At 41.0% G+C, this 19968-nt stretch overlaps 1 protein-coding gene across 1 annotated transcript in view; it reads right to left on the minus strand.

Annotated features, from left to right (window-relative positions):
• LOC306971342 (zinc metalloproteinase-disintegrin-like jararhagin) overlaps nt 1-19968 on the minus strand; it is a 46430-nt gene that overhangs the window by 20131 nt on the left and 6331 nt on the right. Inside the window, exons 3-7 of the mRNA XM_079567582.1 lie at nt 14206-14300; nt 14050-14126; nt 5314-5392; nt 5132-5208; nt 347-539 (exon numbers count right to left, since the gene is read on the minus strand). Coding sequence (XP_079423708.1) covers nt 347-539; nt 5132-5208; nt 5314-5392; nt 14050-14126; nt 14206-14300 — 521 coding nt within the window. The remainder of the gene's footprint in view (nt 1-346; nt 540-5131; nt 5209-5313; nt 5393-14049; nt 14127-14205; nt 14301-19968) is intronic.

Genomic DNA, 19968 nt, shown 5'->3' on the forward strand with positions numbered 1-19968 from the left:
CAACCAGCTCGCTATCCAAATGGCGAGCACTAAACTTTATTCTAAATTGATCACTCAGTTCACCAAAGTTGACCCCATTATTATTGTCTACTTCAGTGTTTTTATCCAACATTGACACACTGCCTCCTGCAGGCAAGTGCTGCAACTACACCATGTGAATGCGATCTGACAAATAAAGTCAGATCAACAGTTACAGAGCTAACATTTAATTTTCCTGTATATTTTCATTGGTTTATCTCCGGTTTCTTTTGAATGACAGTGAAGTGCAATGTAAAGCGTCTTTGAGTGTCCAGAAAAGCGCTATATAAAACCAGTGCATGCTTTTAAGTGTTTTCCCGGCACTCACAGAGGCTCGGGAGCGGCTGCGTCCCGTCGGCGGCTCGTAGTCGTCGCTCCACGAGGTGTTGGTGACTCCGCACACGGCCGGGGTGGACTCAGAGCTCTCCTCCTCAGGGACAGGGACCACCGCGTGATCCCCCTCCGGCTCCGAGGTCAGCGGCTCGATCAGGTAGCGCTGAGCTGACGTCCGGAAGTACCCTCTGGGGGGCAAAATAAGGCCATTTATCCAAACTTCTCCTGGACTCCTGTTGTTCTAGAGATAGTCCCTGCCATGGCTTTTAAGGTGGAGCTCCCGAAAATATTTCACATTTCACCCCAAGTACGATATGCTACCCTCTGAACCCCCACCTGAACCAAGTACATTTGCTCCAGTTTCTCAAATCTAAAAGCTTCTCGAACAAAGTAACAGCGACGAAAACAAGGACGAAAATCCAACCAAAAAAAAAGATGAAAAAACGGAAAAAAAGAGACACAGAAACACAAGAAACAAGTGACAAAAGCGCGATTAAAAAGTGATGAAAAAGCAAAAAAGCCGCAAAAGAGGGGGGGATGACAAAAACATGACAATAAAAAAACCCTACAAAATCCAGACCAAAACATTTGACAAAAACAATTAGAGATGCTCTGATCCAGCTTTTTCACTACCAATACTAATAATAATGCTGATATCTGCAGATATCCGATATTTACCGATACTAATTGACGGAAACACACCTCTTAATATTGACTGGCAAGAAGTATGTAAAAACACCTTCTTGTTTTCCTGCAACACCAAAATTCAGTTAATACGATATAAAGTTCTGCACAGGGCTCATAATACTACATCTAAACTATTTCTAATGGGCTTTACTAATTGTGATGCCTGTTCAAATTGCCCAAACGACAAAGACGATTATTATCATGCACTCTGGAAATGTCCATTAGTTCAAAGTTTTTGGTATATAATAAACAGGTTGTCCAAAATGGTGGGTTTGATTATACCAATCAGTCCAATTTAGCCCTCCTTGGTGACCTGTCCTCGTTGGATATACCCCGCCATATCAAGCAATTGACTTCATTATTATTAAAATCATATTTTATTGTCATGATGTGACAGATCAATTATATCTTCTTATAAACTAATGAAAGAACATTAACCAAGGATCACTGGACTTTTCTACACTAATGATCCTTGGGCATACTACATTCATATTTTCACATGAAGTGATCTGATCATTACAAGTATGTTAGATCAGTTATTTCTTAAACTAAAATACAAACCCTTGACTTCAGCAGTGGTTATTTTATTGTATTTGGCTTCTTTAGGTATTTCTATCATAGTTTCTGGCCCAGCCTTGATTAGTTTTTGATAGCATTAGCATGCACCCGCTAGCTTTAGCATGCTATTGCTAGAGCGGCATTTTGCGCGGTGATATATTCACTGAGATTTAGAAAAGTTGTGTTTTTTGAGCGCCAAAACTGGTAGGCTATCTGTTCAGTATCGGATATTTGTAGCTGTTGCCCGATATTGTAGTTTTTCCAGTATCGGCGTAGATATCTGATACCAATTTCGGATCGGTGCATCCCTAGTGACAATGCAACAAAAAAGTCTATGGAAAGACTGCTTCACTAGTCATCAAATTGACATCCCAGTGAAAACTTTGGAGTGCGTCGGTGTTACTATAACCCTTTCAGCACAAATGTCATTCATTTTACTTGCTGTATATCGACCACCAAATGCGGCAAATGATTTTTTTTTTTCTGGCTTAGCTGAAACACTTAAAAAATATGAAAGAAAGGAAACTCTGTTAATGGGCGATCTGAATATCAATTGGCTTGACAAAATAAAAAATAAAAAACTTAAGGATATCACAAACTCAGTACAAATGACTCAAATGATAAACAGGCCAACTAGACTAACAAAAAACTCCCAAACCTTGATTGATTTAATATTTACAAATAAACCAGATAGGGTTACCAAAACATACAACTTAATAACAGGTTTGTCGGATCACAACCTCACTCTAGTTGCTAGAAAAATGAATAAATCCAGGTACAGGGACAAACGGCAAACAAATAGTCAAAACAAAATTCTCCATGTTCCTAAGAGAAATCGGATAGCACTGATGAATGATTTAAATGAAATAGATTGGGAGTGCAAAGTTGACAGTAAAGGCTGTGAGTATACATGCAGTAATATTACTGTAACTTTACAGGAGACTGTTGCCAAATATACAGAATTAAAGAGAAACAAAACTAACAAAAAGAAACTGCCATGGTTTAGTAGCCCCCTGTGGGATCTAATGAAGCAGAGAGACCTGGCTCTTAAAACCTTTCTTAAATCAAAATTGACCACTGATCATTATGTATATAAAAGCCTAAGGAACAAGGTTACCATGCAGCTTAGAAAAGCCAAGGCAAAGTTTTATCTAAATTTGATTAAAGATGCAAAAGATAATAGTAAACTTCTTTGGAAAAGCATGGATAAATTACTTGGGAAAGAAAAAACAAATTGTGACCATGTACAACTTAAAATAAATGGAACTACTCAAAATGACAATACAGAGGTGGCAATACATTTTAATGATTATTTTTTAAATTCCGTGCGGGATCTGGCAGATACGTTCCCGAAACCAAATTGTGTATATAATTTCAATTGTGATGAGTCGTTCCTTAAATTATCAAATGTAGATGAAGGTGCAGTTTTGAAAGTAATATTGCACTTAAATAATAGTAAATCTAAAGATATTTTTGCCATTGACACTGTGTTTTTAAAAGAGTACAAGGACATTTTAACCCCAGTGCTAACTAAAGTCATAAATCAGTCTATAAATGAGAGTATTTTTCCTACAGTGCTGAAAACAGCTATGGTAAAGCCTATACACAAGTCAGGAGACAAGCTCCAGGTCTCTAACTATCGACCTATAAGCATCCTTCCTACTATCTCCAAAATCTTCGAAAAAGTTGTTGCAGCGCAGCTTGTGGAACATCTTGATTACACTGCTGCATTACATCCTCTCCAGTTTGGTTTCAGAAAACGATACGATAACGGAGACTGCATGCTGCTACTTAATAGAGGAAATAAAGTCCAGTCTGGATAGTGGAGGAGTTGTAGGGGCGATCTTTCTTGACTTGCGTAAGGCCTTTGATACAGTAAATCATGAACTACTGATAGATAAGTTAACACATTTCTCCATAAGCACAAGTACAATAAAATGGATTCAATCTTACCTCAGTGCAAGGCAACAGTGTGTATCAGTAAATAATGTATCATGTCCCTTACGAGCATGCACTATGGGAGTGCCGCAGGGTTCTATATTAGGGCCCTTGCTGTTTTCTCTTTATATTAATGATTTTCCATCTGTTTGTATAAATGCCAAAATGATAATGTATGCTGATGACACTGTGGTGTATATTCATGGGAAAACTGTTAAAGAGGTTACCCAAAAGTTAACCGAGGAAATGAAAAACATTTCTATTTGGTTGAAAAACTCTCATTTAACCTTGAATATCGACAAAACGGTTTCTATGTTTTTCACAAATCGCTGTAAATCCTCACTATGTGAGACTGGACCAAAAATCACCATTGAAGGTCAGGAAATCTCAAATGTAGACCAAATTAAATATTTAGGAGTCATTCTTGAAATTTAAATTTCAAAAAACATATAAAAAAATTAACCAATACGTTGAAATTTAACATAGCGAATTTTAGATATATTAGAAACTCTTTGACTATAGATGCTTCTAATCTTTATCTAAATGCGATGATAATCCCGCACTTTCGCTACTGTATGACAAGTTGGTCGCAGGCCTGTAAAACAGCATTAAGGCCCCTGGAGTCATTGTACAAAAGTTCTCTTAAAGTTCATGACAAAAAATCTCGCTTATATCATCACTGTCATATTCTTAAAAAACATAGTATATTAAGTTTTGAAAACATAATCATATATTCAAATCTCTGTCTGTTGTTCAAGATAATTAATGGTACAGCAGCTCCTCCATTAAAAAAGTTTATTTCACTGAGCTCAGAAATGTCATCTCGAGCCACTCGGTCGACTGTTCGGGGCGAGTGTAAGACCCCCCAGTGTAAATCCGCACTCCGCTTTCTCCAGTGTGGCCATCAAACAGTGGAATATGTTGCCAACAGAGCTGACCACATGTGTAAATTTTAACACTTTTTCACACCAGGCTAAAAAATGGCTTATTTTAAAACAAACTTGTTCCCATAATGTCCTGTAATTGGTGAGTATGCAAGAGCGTGCAATCTAATGCTTTGAATGAATGAAGCGTGTGTTGATTTTAATGCTGTTTTGGGGGAAATGTATTATTTCTGTATTAGTATTTTTATGACTTTGTTGACATCAGTCTGCCCAGGGACTACAGGTGGAAATTAGCACAAGTGCTATAACCTGGTACAATGCATCTCTCCCTTTGAGGTTAATGTATATTGTACACTGTCCCTGCTCAAATAAATAAATAAAAAAAAAAAAAAGAAAGACAAGAGATTCTGTTTCCCTCCCGACGAGGCCACGCCCCCTTCTATGACGCAATGCCGTCTGTATCTACAGGCTGTAAGAAGCTTTTAGATTTTGTTAAAGCTGAACTGGAGAAAATGCTCTTGGTTTAGGCGGGGGGGTTAAGAGGTTAAAGAGGTCAAGTGGGAACATCATGGATAACAAACATCTAAAACAGTCTTTATGGGGCCCCAGCATTTCTATTTCACAATTTGAACTGTAGTACAAACCACATTTCCATTTTTGTGTTGCAGATGACGACTCAAGAGCTCTCGTCATTAATGCATGTGTTTTGCTACCTGAGCCCGTCACATGTGCTGATGCTCGCCGACGACGCTCTGTCCCCGGCGATCTGCCCCTGGTAATAGCAGTTGTCCTGGGAATCACATGGACAGCACATTTCCTAGGCTTTAGTTTCAACACTTCACGACTGTGGTTTTGGGGTTTAGATTTAGAGGAAGTGAGCGCGAGTTGCACTCACGACATGTTCCGGAGCGGCGGTGACGCGAGTGCCGTCCTCGAGGTAGTGCGTCTCGCTGTAGTCTTTGGTCAGCAGTTCACTGGAAACGACAGAAAATAAAATCAGCTCATATGCGTCAGACTCCGGGACAAGTGATGAGAGCAGCACCCACGCATGATCTTTTTTAAGGATAAAGCAACTACGTACAGACTTGAATCATTTTTGTTCTGGGTACAAATGTGTTTTAATGTGTGATTTTTGTCGACACAGGACAATGTACAGAAGAAATATGTGCTGCTGCCTCAACCACATTTAAATCTTATTAGACAAACTTTTATTGAAGCTCAAGAATATTCCTATTGCACAATTACAAACTGCCCCAAAGTGCTGCACACGGAATAAACAATAGGCAAATTACACAATACTATAAATGGTTAAAAACAATACAAAAATGTAAGTTACTTTTTGGTCACTTATTACAATCTGTAATTAGGGCTGCAACTAACGATTATTTTGTAGTCGATTAATCTGTCGAATATTTTTACGATTAATCGATTAATCGCTTGGCTCTGAATGGTGTGGAAAATGTTATTTTTTCCATTTTTTTTTATCACATTATAGCTTAAGTGGTGCTGTTTGAGGATGTGTTGATGGAGTAAACTAAAGGGAAATGTTTTTTGAAGGAACTATTCATGAAATTTACAATGTACAAAACACTACAGACCCTAAATATAAAATTGAAGTAGGTTTTCATCAAAATTGCTAATTTTTTTATGTCATTTTTGCTCCACTTTAGTCTGTGTGAACCAGAAACCGATTAATCGATTACTAAAATAGTTGTCGACTCTTTCAATAATCGATTAGTCGCCGATTAATCGATTAATCGTTTCAGCCTTATCTGTAATATCTGCATGTAACGCCTAAAAAGAGAGAAAGTTGAAGCTGATTTTGAACGTTCGAGTGAAGTTAGGTCAAGTCAGATATTTCCTGTTTGAAACACACTAGTGGTGCTCGTGTTGTTGTGCATTTTATGGTTTGATTTGTAATGCAAGGAAGAAAATAATTTAGCTTTCTGATGTTTCAGGAGAGTCCTGGCCCCAGAGAAGACCCTAGTTTACTTCTTTTTTATTTAAATGTCATTCAAGTTTGTCTCTTCACAGGACTGAGAGAAATCATTTTGAGAATTTATTATTACGCTTTACAACACAGTTCCCCTTTTTATCCACTTAGAAAATCGACATGTTTAATTTTCTGTAACTATACTTGGATCGTGTAAACACTCACGTAACTGTATTTAAATAGGGAAAACTTGTTTGGTCACTTCTAACTTCACGCCCGTTTGTCTCCATAGAGGAGAGGAGGAGAGGCTAAATGCTAACAACATCTTTGGTCTTTTTGCGTGACTGAGCGCAACAAGCACAAAGACCAGACAGGTGCGCATCAACTCGTCAGGTATGAACATATCTCAGTATGGAAAAACCGGTGGGCTGTTTTTTTTTAAAGTAATTAAGTGCTTTATTTGTCATTGTACAACCGTACAACAAAATTGTGTTCAGGTGTTAGTAGTGAGCCGCGCCGACTGAGCCGCACTGCCATTGTGGGCCAACCTGACCCGTATATTTTTACCATATTGCACCTTTTCATCATGAAAAGGTACATCATACCGACTGTAAAATATGGAGGTGTTTTGCTGCTGCCACTGGCTTCAGCTGAATAAAGTAGGCAAGGCAAGGCAAGGCAAGTTTATTTATATGGCACATTTCATGTACTTGACAACTCAATGTGCCTCACAGTAACACCAAACAGAGCAAAAATAGAATAAAAAGCATTAAAAACACAATAAAAAGCATCAAAAACACAATGAAAATCAAGAAAACAAATCATTAGTTACAATTACATTAACATTTCAACCTCCATAGGCAGCAGTAAAAAGGTGTCCTTTCAGCCTGGACTTAAAAATGCTCAGGGTTGAGGCCTGTCTCAGATCCTCATTGAGGCTGTTCCAGACTTTTGCTGCATAAACCTGAAATGCAGCCTGACCATGTTTGTTATTGACTCTGGGAACCACCAGGAGACCCCTCCCTGACGATCTCAGGGCCCGAGGTGGTTCATACAGGTGTAACATGTCAGAGATGTACTTAGGTGCTTGACAATGAAGGGACTTATACACAAGCAGAGCTGTTTTAAACTCTATTCTCTGAGCAACAGGAAGCCAGTGCAGAGACCGGAGCACTGGACTAATGTGGTCGTATTTCCTGCTTTTGGTCAGGACTCGAGCCGCAGCATTTTGGATGTACTGCAGTTGTCTAACAGCTCGTTTAGAGAGGCCAGTGAACAGACCGTTACAATAGTCTAACCGGCTAGAGACAAAAGCATGAATTAGTCTCTCCAAGTCTGGTTTGGACACTATGTTTTTTATTTTGGCAATGTTTTTTAGGTGGTAATAGGCCGCTGATGTAATGGACTTGATATGATTGTTCAGATTCAGGTCTGAGTCCATGATTACCCCGAGATTTCTAACTTGACTTTTGGGTGCCAGTGAAAGAGCTTCAAGATGACCAATGACAACCTCTCGGTGTTTTTGTGGGCCAAAGACGATTATCTCAGTTTTATCTGTATTCAGCTGGAGGAAGTTATTTTGCATCCACGCACTAATCTGTTTGATGCAATGACACAGTGAATCTATAGGCCCATTTTCACCCACTGTCAATGAAACATAGATCTGCGTATCATCTGCGTAATTATGATAAGATACATTGTTACCTGATATTAATTGGCCTAGCGGGAGCATGTACAAATTAAACAAGAGGGGCCCCAGAATCGACCCCTGGGGAACACCACAAGTCAATGCTATTAGGTCTGAGACGCAGTTTCCGATGGCGACATAATATGTTCGTTCCTCGAGGTAGGATCTGAACCACTCGAGAGCCTTTCCAGAGATTCCCACCCAGGTTTTTAACCTCTCTACTAAGATCCCGTGGTCCACTGTGTCAAACGCAGCGCTCAGGTCCAGCAGAACTAAGACTGTGACCTTGCCTGCATCTGTATTTAGCCTGATGTCATTTGTCACTTTGATCAAGGCTGTCTCAGTGCTGTGACAGGGTCTGAAGCCCGACTGGAACACGTCAAAAACATTATTTACAATAAGAAAGTCCGTAAGCTGGCTGTAAACCACTTTCTCCAAGACTTTTCCTATAAAGGGCAGATTTGAAATAGGCCGATAATTGTTCATTTCTGTTGCATCAAGACCACTCTTCTTCAGCAGTGGCTTAATGACAGCTGTTTTTAGGGCCTTTGGAAAAACTCCAGTCTGGAGGGAGGTGTTAACTAGACACGTGAGTTGTTGGGATAAACTGCTCAGCACAGACTTCAAAAATCTGGTTGGCAGTTCATCCAGGCAACAGGTACTTGAGCTCAGACCAGAGATAACATCCTCCACTAAGTCAGGAGTGACCGGTGCAAAATGTGTCAGCTCTAGTTCTACTACTGGTTGAAATGTTACCATTTGTTGTGAGAAGCTAATAGCATTTTTAATTGCTTGGACCTTGTCGCTAAAAAAATTTGCAAACTCATTGCACTTGGATGTACATATTAATTCATGGGGCAATGAAACTGGAGGGTTTGTGAGTCTGCTAACCGTGGAAAACAGAACACGAGAGTTACCGTGGCAATTTGAAATTATTTCAGCAAAATACTTCTCTCTTGCTCTACGCAGAGTCTGGTTGAACATGTGTAACTTTTCTTTGTAAATTTCATAATGTACCTGAAGCTTTGATTTGCGCCATGTTCGTTCAGCTCTCCGGCACTCCCTTTTATGTGCCCGGACCGAATCTTCATTTATCCAAGGGGCCTTTTGCTTAGTTTTAACAATTTTATCCTTAACAGGGGCTATGGTGTCCAAGACATTTAAAACACCTGACGTATAAGCGCTCAACAAATTATCAACATCGGAACAGGGGGAATCTTCAAATGTTATCATTTCTATAAACTGTTCCCTTGTTTTATCATTTATGAGTCTTTTCTGAACCACTGCGGACCCAACTGCTGGCTTGGGCACGACAGAAAGTTCAAAGAAAACACAAAAATGATCAGATAGTGCAACATCAACAACATTCACATTAGAGATTGAAACACCTTTTGTAATAAGAAGGTCCAATGTGTGACCCCTGTTATGGGTGGGCTCAGACACATGTTGGGTTAAACCAAATGTGTCCAGGACAGCATTGAGTTCTTTTGTGTGCCGGTCATTCAGTACATCCACATGCACATTCAGGTCTCCAGTAATTATCAAAAGGTCAAATTCAGTTGCCACAATTGAGATTAATCCAATAAAATCATCGATAAAAGAAACATTTTGGGGCGGTTTATAAATAACAATATAGAGTATGGCAGATTGTTGTATCTTCATTTTAAATGACACATACTCAAATGATGAAAACTCCCCAAACGACAGTTTGTGACAAGATAAATTGTCCTTAAATAGGGAACAGACACCCCCACCTCTCTGATTGTGTCTTATTTCAGACATAAAGTTAAAATTTGAGGGGGTACACTCAATTAGGACAGCATTCTCAGTATTTTTATCCAGCCATGTCTCAGTTAAAAACATAAAATCAAGGTTATAAAAGGAAATAAGATCATTAATTAAAAGCGATTTGTTATTTGCTGATCTAACATTAAGTGCAGCGTGTTTTAATGTGATCGGGCCAGTTGCCACATTCTGACGGGGGATGTGTACTAGATTTGTTTGGTCCGAGCGCCTCGCAGAGCTCTTTCTAACTGAGCTCTTTCTATTTTGAATAATGGTCCGTATAGGTGTGTCATATCGCGGGAGACAGGGGGCGCTCAATGGAATAGGGTGGCTCCCAGGCGAAACAAACGGGGCAGGGTGTGACGTCGTTGTTGATGGTTGTCAATCACGTGTGTTTGTTTGTACAGCATGCTGAACATTTTTTGACAGCATGTGACTGCCCAGTCCACTCGGGTGAAGACCGTCACTGTTGAAGAGGGCGGGGCGATTTCTGAACGACTCGTAGTTGTTAATGAAAATAAAATCATTAACGATGCACTTCGAATGAAGCCACGTGTTAAGACCTAGTAGTCTACTAAAGCGCAGATCACCGCGGGACCACGTTGGAATGGGACCAGATATGAATACTGACAAATTCACGGAGCGGAGGAAAGCAAAGAGGGCCTTGAAATCTCTCTTTGTGATCTCAGATTGTTGGCGAGCGGTGTCATTTGTTCCAACGTGAATTACGAGCCTATGGACGGACTCTGGGGCTGACTCAAGCAAACTTGGGAGCTTGTGGAGGATGTCAGACACTGTCGCCCCTGGGAAACAGTGTGTAACGGCATTAAAGAAGCGAGTGTGTCTTACTATTGAGTCGCCCACAATCATTGTGCTTGGAGGAAATAATGGCCTCGGTGAAACTTGTTCGATGCTCCTATCTTGGCTTGATCGTGATGGAGGGTCCTCGATGGAGGGTCTCGGCGCCTCGGACGACGTGCGCTGCTGCACCGGCGGTGGAGGTGGAGGTTGAAGGAGCCCACCAGAACGACGGAGAACCGCATCCTTGAGAAGTCTCCGTCTGGCAGATCCAGTTGTAGACCGGCTGGGCTGTTGTCCCATCTGTGCGCCGGATCTGATGCGCTCTGGTGCTGGTGCCAGGTGCGCGCCGCTGCTCGGAGGGTCTCCAGTGGACACCTGGGTCGCCTGGCTACACAGCGGGTCTTCGTGTGGATCTACTGGAGGGCTACGCCGTTGCGCCGGAGGGTCAGTTGCAGACACCGGTTCAGGGACTTGGGCCTGGGTCTGTGGGGCAGTGTCGTCAAGGGAGTTTTCTTCCAGGACAGCATAACGATTTGATAAGCAAAGTGGAGGGCCTCTCTGGAGTCTGTTTGATATACCCCCACGGACCACCACCTCCTCATCCAAGGAGGTTTGCCTTGGAGTAGAGCAACAGGTATGCCGTGGGCTGGCAGCAGGGTCCCATGGGGCAGTGTCCTCGAGGGCAGCGGTGAGGGAGGCTAATCTCACGGATTGTTTGCAAGCCACGTTTATAAACTCCTGGAGCAAAGCTTCTTTCTTCATCAGCTCAGACTTAAGACGCTGAATGTCGCCCTCCAGGTGAGTAATTTGTTTAGCTTTTTGTTCCTCCGAAGTGTTGGATGAATGCTTAGCAGCAACGGCTAGTTGCGCAGGTAGCACGGGTGGCACGGGTGGCACGGGTGGCACGGGTGGCATGGGTGGCATGGTCGGAGTAAAGGTCCTGTTTGTGCCATCTCAGTCTCTGACCTCAATATCACTGTGGGGAGAGTTCATGCAAGACAGCCCAGGAATTTCCAGGAACTGGAGGCTTTTTGCCAAGAAGAATGGGCCACTTTACCATTAGATATGAACAGAACCTTCTCCACAACCACAAAAGACTCCAAGCTGTCATTGATGCTAAAGGTGGCAATGCACAGTATTAGGGACTGTAAACCTTCCAACAGGGTCATTTTGGTATTTTATTTTGTTATAGTGATTTGAAATGAGTTCACACTTTTTTCACAATGGCTTCACAAAATCACTGAGTAAAAAAGTGTTTTTGTGTTTTCATTCATATTCTTTGAGAAATGGCCAAAACTAAATCCACCAGGGTGTGTAAGCTTGTTGGCACAACTGTATTTGGCCCAAACCAAAGTCAAGGCAGGAGCGGTTCAAGATGGATTCTCATGTGTTTGGAAACTCACAAATACTGCAGGATTTGCAGCTCTCCAGCTTGCTGGAGAGGCAACAGAAAACGACATAAAAATAAGTAATATAATTTAAAATATTTTTCATTCAATTTGAACTTTTCATTAACTTGTTTTTTTATGAACTGATAATGTCTGCTTTTGTTGTTGGCGGATAAAAAGCTCCATTGTGGCTCTCTTGGCTTTCATTGAAAATGTCTCTTTTGAAGTTGAAGGTTGCAGACCCTTGGTCCAGCATCTGAAGGAAACCCACGCAGACACAGAGGGCCAAACCTTTACTGCAAAAAGAGCTTTAAAGAGTCTGTGGGAACCAAAACACTTCTCTTTGGTTCACATGGCGGGTGCTGACATCGCTGTGATACACTCCCCTCACTTGCCCTCTTAAGGTGGAGCAAAGTGCACCATCTTCATTTCACACAGCACATGGGCCCACTATCATGAGTGAATGAACCTTATGAAGGATAAATGGATGTATGGAGTTCATCCGGAACAATGGGACTCATTCACACATTTGTTCTTAATGTTCCTCGGGAAGAACAAATCCTATGAACAGTCAGGAGGACTCTGTTCACAGTCATGCTCTTGATGGAAGCCGAAATCTAGTCATTTATATGTATTGTGCATATCTTCTATTTAATAATTTCATAAAACATTTAAATATAATTTTAATAGATTACAGATGCCCAGTTTATTCAAAAATAAGTGGTAATATTACTTGTGGTTAATAAATGGCAAGCAAAGTACTAATGTATTACTGCTAAAACCTTTTTATGTCTTATAAAGAGCTCGGAGATAACGTTATTTGATAAAAACGAGTGTCGGCCTCGATCTCGACTTGTGTTTATAAGTATTGATCTTTACAACTGTTTTGCCTGGTTTCCAACAATGTTAAACTTTCTACAGCTATATAACGCTGGGTCAGGTATAATTATAGAAACCAGGCGCGGTCAACAGTGACGATCCCGCCCTTTTGCCCATTTTAGGAACTTGCTCGATCGGAGCGTATGAGGCGTCTGTAAATCCATCATGGACTCCCTCGAACGATTGCCCTTAAAGGGATCTGTCAGGATTTTTGTCATAGGGCCTCATTTCCTAGTCATCCAGAATGTTGTTGATTTCTGGAGAGATATATATTTTTTCATTCATGCAGTCCTTATATTTGAAGAGTTTAGTGGTGCTAGGCTAATACTAGGCTAGCACATGTCTATGGTAACTAGTAGCCTGCATTAAAAACCTCTTCTAAATCATGGCCTCGTCCTTGCCATATCGGATTTGTAGAAAGCTCCTTTGTGAATTCCACCTGTAGTAACGCCGGCCGCAGGTAAACAAGCTGTAGATCCGGTAAGCTAGCAGATCACTCCGCTGCTGCGTAGCTTACAACCAGGAAGCTGATGCTGCTCAAATATGAGTTATTTTAAATGCAAAATGGTTATATTTCAAACATTATTCAGCCAACACAGACATTTATATGGGTAGCCTGGTGTTATAAGTGATTTGCCTCAGATGTACTGTGCTTGGGTCGGACTGTTTTTAATGCAGGCTACTAGTTACCATAGACATGCGCTAGCCTAGCACAAGCCTAGCGCCACTAAACTCTTCAAATATATGGACGGCATGAATACAAAAAATTATAATAATCTCCAGAAATCAACAACAATGTCAAAACACTGTCAAAAATCCTGAATTATGCCTTTAAGGGACTGACCTGTGAGAAGAGAAGGAAAAGCTTTTGTGATGTACAGGTTATATCTATTTAATCATGTTGTAATGAGAGCAAATTTGCTTGTGCACAAAGGTCTGGATTCATGTTTTGCCATTTGCATGCTCCCCTGGCTGCCAGTCGCGCCCGGCACTTTTTGTCCTTATATGGTGAAAAGGGCGGAGACATTTTCCCGACTTAAGAACGTGTCGTGAACCTGGCGCAGTTTTCTGTTTTTAAATGTTAGATGTTCATGAAACAGACCCATTTTACTTTCTGCTTTAAAAAAAATAATCCAATCCCCGAACGCAGTGACTCACTCGTTCCTCTGCAGGTGCATCTCCAGGGGTCGTCCTTCCACGGTCAGGGCGTATTTCACCCGCTGTGGTCTGCCAGGCTGCGGACACAAACAGTTTATCAATAAAAATGGAACAGATCCACGTTTATGTAGATAGATGTGAAGTTGTCCGTGTCACCTCTGCGTCTGCGTGTCTCTTGTCGATCGCGTGGAGTCTGATCGGTCGGACGACCTCGTAATCCTCTCCCACATTCAGCACTGGACCGTGGCTCGCTGAGGACGAAAGACAAACTGAAGGTCTGATTTGTGAAGCATAAATCCATACTATGAACTTAATCACCAAAAATAGGAGCTTTTGGTTATAACACGGAACCATAAGAAGGTAAACTGAAACCTCCTTAGATCAGGCTCTTTTACTGACCTGAACAAATAGTGACGTTTTTACACCAGTTTTATCAAAAATACACAACATATTATTGAAATTAAAAAAAACAAATGTATCATCCGATGTGGAAATAAATCATTACAAACAATAAATGCACAGATTGTGTACCTTTTATAGTAGGATTAAACCCTGTAAAAGGAATGAAATGACTAAATCTTCATCCAAAGCCTGAACTAGACCTACAGTCCTGCAAAAAGTTATCCATAATCCAAAAGTGAGTCCAAATTTCTTCAGTAAATTTTACCTTGATTTGAGTGACTAGTTTCAGGCAACAAAATGTAATTTATTGCTAGATTCTTTTTTGCAGAGAGAACCGCTGGCCTAGACGGTCTTGGCCCTGGGGCTTTGGGTCACCTTTAAATCTGTTCATTTCACAGACAGCCTCCCGACATGTCAAAGACACACACTTTTCTCACAGGACTGACAGGGTTTAATCCTAAAGTATCATTTGTAGTAGTCGAAATAGCAGAGGAAACACATTATTTTGCCTTTAGCTGCATTTGTAGTTTCTGTGTCCCATCTTTGTCCACCTTTACCGCCTTTTTGTGAGGTTCGGTGGATTTTTTTTTACTGCAGAGAGTCTGTACTAGCCATGAAGGAAACAGCTTTTTAAAACGTAAACAAACAGCTAGCTGATGAGCTAAAGGTTTTTGAGCAACATTTGATCTTGCCTGTTGGTGGGGTTTATGGAATCATTCAGAGGAGCCAGGGCAAATATTAGAGGAAAGAAGCCGCTAAAAGACTATGAAGGAAGCAACATGCTAATGCTTGTCTAACACCAGCTAAAGTTGCGCTAGCAGTGGCTAAATGCTACAGTCTGCAAAATCCCCTTTTAGAACAGCGGTGTGATGTTGTGACCTGCATGTCAATAGTGAGGACTTTCTTCTCTCTTCAGCGTCTGTTCACATCACAATAGTCTCGGTTCATCTCGCTTTGGCCACAGCCAGAGGTCGGTCCTTAATGTATGCCTGGTCAGACCGGTTTGGCTCTGGACTCGGCAGTGGAGACGCTCGCCTAACTGGATAGCCCGCAAGAGCCCCCCCATCTACGTAATTTCGTTGCACAATTGCATAATGACAAATAATGCACACTGCCCCCAACATTTTTACTCCGAAAGCAACATTTGCAAAGAAGAAGTTGCAGAAGAAAATAAAACAAAACACAGTGCCGCAAATACTATTAAAGTGGCATTGTTTTTGTTTCCCAAAAATAATTCAATTTATTGTCTTTGGATGGAAAAGACGCTTGATCATATACAAGTTCAGTCTTGCTTCTGTTTTTGTGTGTTCGCCTATAAATGAAAGTGTCCACAGCCTGATGTTTGCTTTTCACATGTCCACAGATAACAGACAGATAACGGACAGATAAGAGAGAGAGAAGAGAGAGAGAGAGAAGCGCAGAGCAGAGCTGGAGGTTTGGACTTCATTTGTGCAACATATCACACTTCTTTCATGGTATAATATTGGATGGTCTGGTGGCAGAGTGGTTGGCACAAGGCGACAGGTTTGATCACAACATTCTGTTGGTTTGTTGATCCGTGTCTGCACACCCCTCCCTTCCCTTGGCTTTGCAGGATTTTTCACAGCATGACAAAATAAGCTTGACTTTGGATACAGATGCACTACTTGCAAAACTCATTTTCTTTCAATGTTCAGATTTCGGGCCAAGTTGGTCTCTTAGCATATAACTTTCACCTGGAGACAAAAAAAACCCTAATCTTCACAATAACATGTTTAATTATTGCACTGATTAAATGTTTCTTAGATTTCGTAGATTTACTTGGCGAAGTGTAATTTCCAGGGCCATTTCTAAAAATGCATTTTTCTCACATTGGCGCAACAATACAGTATCTCCAAATAGCACCTACAGACTTCAGACTATCCAGACTTGGACTGAACAATATTTTGAAGGTTTTCTCTGAGGTATTTTTAAAATCGAATTCCATTTACTGAGTTTTGAATTTATTCAATTATTTATTTCTTTTTTTTCACTAATAAACAGTCTTTTTTAAACAAAATGTAAAGCTCCTTCCTAGACTGTCTGCATTTAATTTTAGTAATAATCATATGGTTATGTAGATCTCTTAGATCAAGAGCAGTGTGTGCAAGTATGTGACAGCAAATCACCCTATCTCCATCATACAGTTGGTGTCCCTCAGGGGTCAATTTTGGACCCCTTATTCTTTTCACTCTATGTTAAAGACTTGCCAAGCATAATGTCAGATCGCAATAAAATGAGCAAACACACTTAAATCCTAATACAGCTTCATGCACAGGGTTGTCAGGAAGCTGAACTCTCCCCGTCCCCTTCTATATTTCATGCAGTTATTTTTTATATTGAGCTTTAATGTACCTTAACTAATGCTTTTTGGCATCGAGGGTTAGAGTGTGATGTAATTTCGCTGTGGACTCACTTTTCTATTACTCCGACCGGCCCCTTTCGTTCTTTATGAGATTCCCGCCTCTGTCCGCTGCACTTTCATATCTACTGTGTTCACTGTCAACACGAGCTCAACAATCTGCGATCAGGGAAGAAAGAATGTCTTGTTTTATGGCATAAGCCGCGCAACATTAACTTTGATCGTTTACTGCGTGAGTGCGTCACAGTGGCCTTTGTTACAGTTTTATGTCAGACGCCTCGATGCTTTCAACATCAATGCAAAGACTATTCACAATTCAATACAATTCTATGGGAGAGAAACTGTTTTTGAAAGAAATTCCAACAAAAAGAAATCATTATTTGGAAGTGACTTGATTCACAAACCTGCCACATTACGCTGAAATTTTTACGCATTAGGCTGAAAGTCAACATCAAACAAATATTTTTTTTAATATTGTCTCCACTTTTGGACGCTGTTTCTGTCGCGCAAACGTGATCTGGGATTGGATCGATTTATAAAACTTTTCAAGATTTGATTGGCTGTCGGCTGTCCTGCTTTTGAACAGATACAAAAAGCAGGAGTAGAGCTGACCAGGCAAGGTCCTGACAGGTTGCCTATAGACAATAGACCAAACTAGATTAGGCTCACTCAGATAGCTGCTGTACATCCAGAACCATGAACCATCTCAGCTCTGGAAGGGGCCTCCTGGTGGTCCCAAAGGCAGGACTAAACACGGTGAGGCTGTGTTTCAGTTTCATGCAGCTAAAACCTGGAACAGTCTTTATGAGGATGTGAGAAAGGCCTCAACTCTGACAATGTTATATGACTTACAATTCAAGTAGCTCAAGTTGTAAGTGCATTTAAATGGTTTGTATGATGTCTGGACAAAAAAACGGCAAACTCCCCCTAAATAAAATGCCGCACCAAATCAAACTGGACACTGGTGTATAAGATCTGCATTTGTGTGTGGCTGACGGCATCAAAACAAAACACGAGAGAATGGGGAGACCAAAGGAAAAGGAAATCTCTGACTGCATTTTTGCTCTGTGGCATAAATTAAGTAAATTCAACCAGTGTTGGGCAAGTTACTTTCAAATTGTAATATATTCTTTATTAGTAGTTACAGATTTGAAAATGTAAAGTGTCTGTATTGGCAAGATTCAGAAACAATGGACTAATGCAGTTGTTATTTTAATATATGACTGTATACTAAAAGGGGAAATAACAAGCATTTTCTTCCTCTTGCCATACAAGGTCAAAATGACCCTAATGGTAAAAAAAAAAATGTGTCAGGGCGCTAGTTTGAAGCCTAAAGGTTCAGAAAATATGCAGAACTTTGAAATTACATTTTGAATCAATTTTATAGAAGCGTTTTGTAAAATAGTGATTACAATATGGAGTCAAAGGGCACAAAATGGCAGTACATGTTAGTGACTTGGTGACAGGGAGTTGGCAATGAAAGGGTTCAAATATATATATATATATATATATATATATATATATATATATATATATATATACTAGCTGAGACCCGGCCTTCGGCCGGGCCTCGCTAGTCTCCACATTTGATATTCTGAGATTATGAGTGATTACAGAGAAATGTCCAACCCGTCACACAGTTCAGCTGTAGACCAGTGGTTCCCAACCCATTCCAAAAACTATGGCCACTACAAATGTTTAAAATAATGAATGCTAAAAATAATTTAAAACAAACTGCAATTGGAGTGTTTGATGCACCCGCAGTCCTTTCTTATAAACTACAACGACAATATGTTCAATAAACTCAGGGAATAGAATTCAAGAGACAGTGGAATAATTATGGATAAATATTAGGGGTTCAGCTCTAACGGTTTGGTTCACGGTGCAGGACCAGTGGTTTGGTGCATCACGGTAGTGTCCCATCAAAAAATAATAAGTAGGTTTTGAACTGAAATAGCCTAATGATCGTTGTTAGACAGTATTTATAACCTTACAATGAAATTGGCAATGCTTTCAAAGCTGCTTTAGAATAAAATGTACCTCTGGGCTCACAATACGTGAAAGGAAAATAGAAAACAAATGGTCCAGCAGCAACGTAAAAAAAAAGGGAAAAACTACGCAGTGCAGGCCATGCGCTCGTTAAGTGGTTTCATTTTCGCTTTTACTCACACGGAGGATAAATCAGTCGGAGCAGCGCGTTTGATTAGAGGCTCGTGTTTGAGCAGGTTGTGGGCAAAGTTTTGCGTGTAGGCCTACTTTTTTTCGGAGACAAAGCTTTGGAGACGGAATACGGCCAGGATTGGATCTTACGCTATAATAATGAATTATAATGAACCACAGCCTCGGTCACTGCAGGAGAGACTTAAACAAAGACACACAGATGTGTTTTGGAGGATGTAACTGTACCTGTGCGGAGCGTCTGCAGCTGCTTTAGGGTGAGTGACGATGACACACATTGCCCTGTTTAGATGTGTGCGCGTACACACACACACACATACACACACACACGCACGCACGCACACACCGCCCTGTTTTGATGCACGCGCGCACACATACACGCACCGACGCACACACAAACGCGCGCGCACGCGCACACACACACATCGCCCTGTTTGGATGCGTGCACACGCACGGCAGTCAGATCTCGTGCACTCGCGTTGTTGTGACGGCGGGTTGTCCTCGGACAGCAGCACAAACCACGCACAAACTCCCTACTGTCGCCAGGCTTCCTGGTGTTCCCAAACGGTCTCCCATCCCAGTCCTAACCAGGCCCGTCCCTGCTTAGCTTCAAAGTCGGTATGGGAAATAAAAATGGCGGCGCCCTGGCGGCGGCCATTGAGATAGCGTTTTCTATTATAGATTATAGATGGTGCTATTTTATATTCCGGGGGAGTTCATACATCAATACAAAACCATCTAAATGCACTTGTAATGAATGAATGAATTGTAATGACTAACATATTTCGTTTATTTGAGTCACAGCAGACGTTACGCGCTGTAATTCTCCTAATGTCATCATAATAATATGCACCGATGACGGAGAGCGATGTCCTTTATTAGACCCTTTGCGACATGGCGGTTATCCCACCATTTGTAAACAGGAAGTGACTAATCTCCTCTGAGTCAGCGTCACCTGT

Source organism: Gobius niger, assembly GCF_951799975.1.
Source record: "Gobius niger genome assembly, chromosome: 1".
Taxonomy (NCBI): Eukaryota; Metazoa; Chordata; class Actinopteri; order Gobiiformes; family Gobiidae; genus Gobius; species Gobius niger.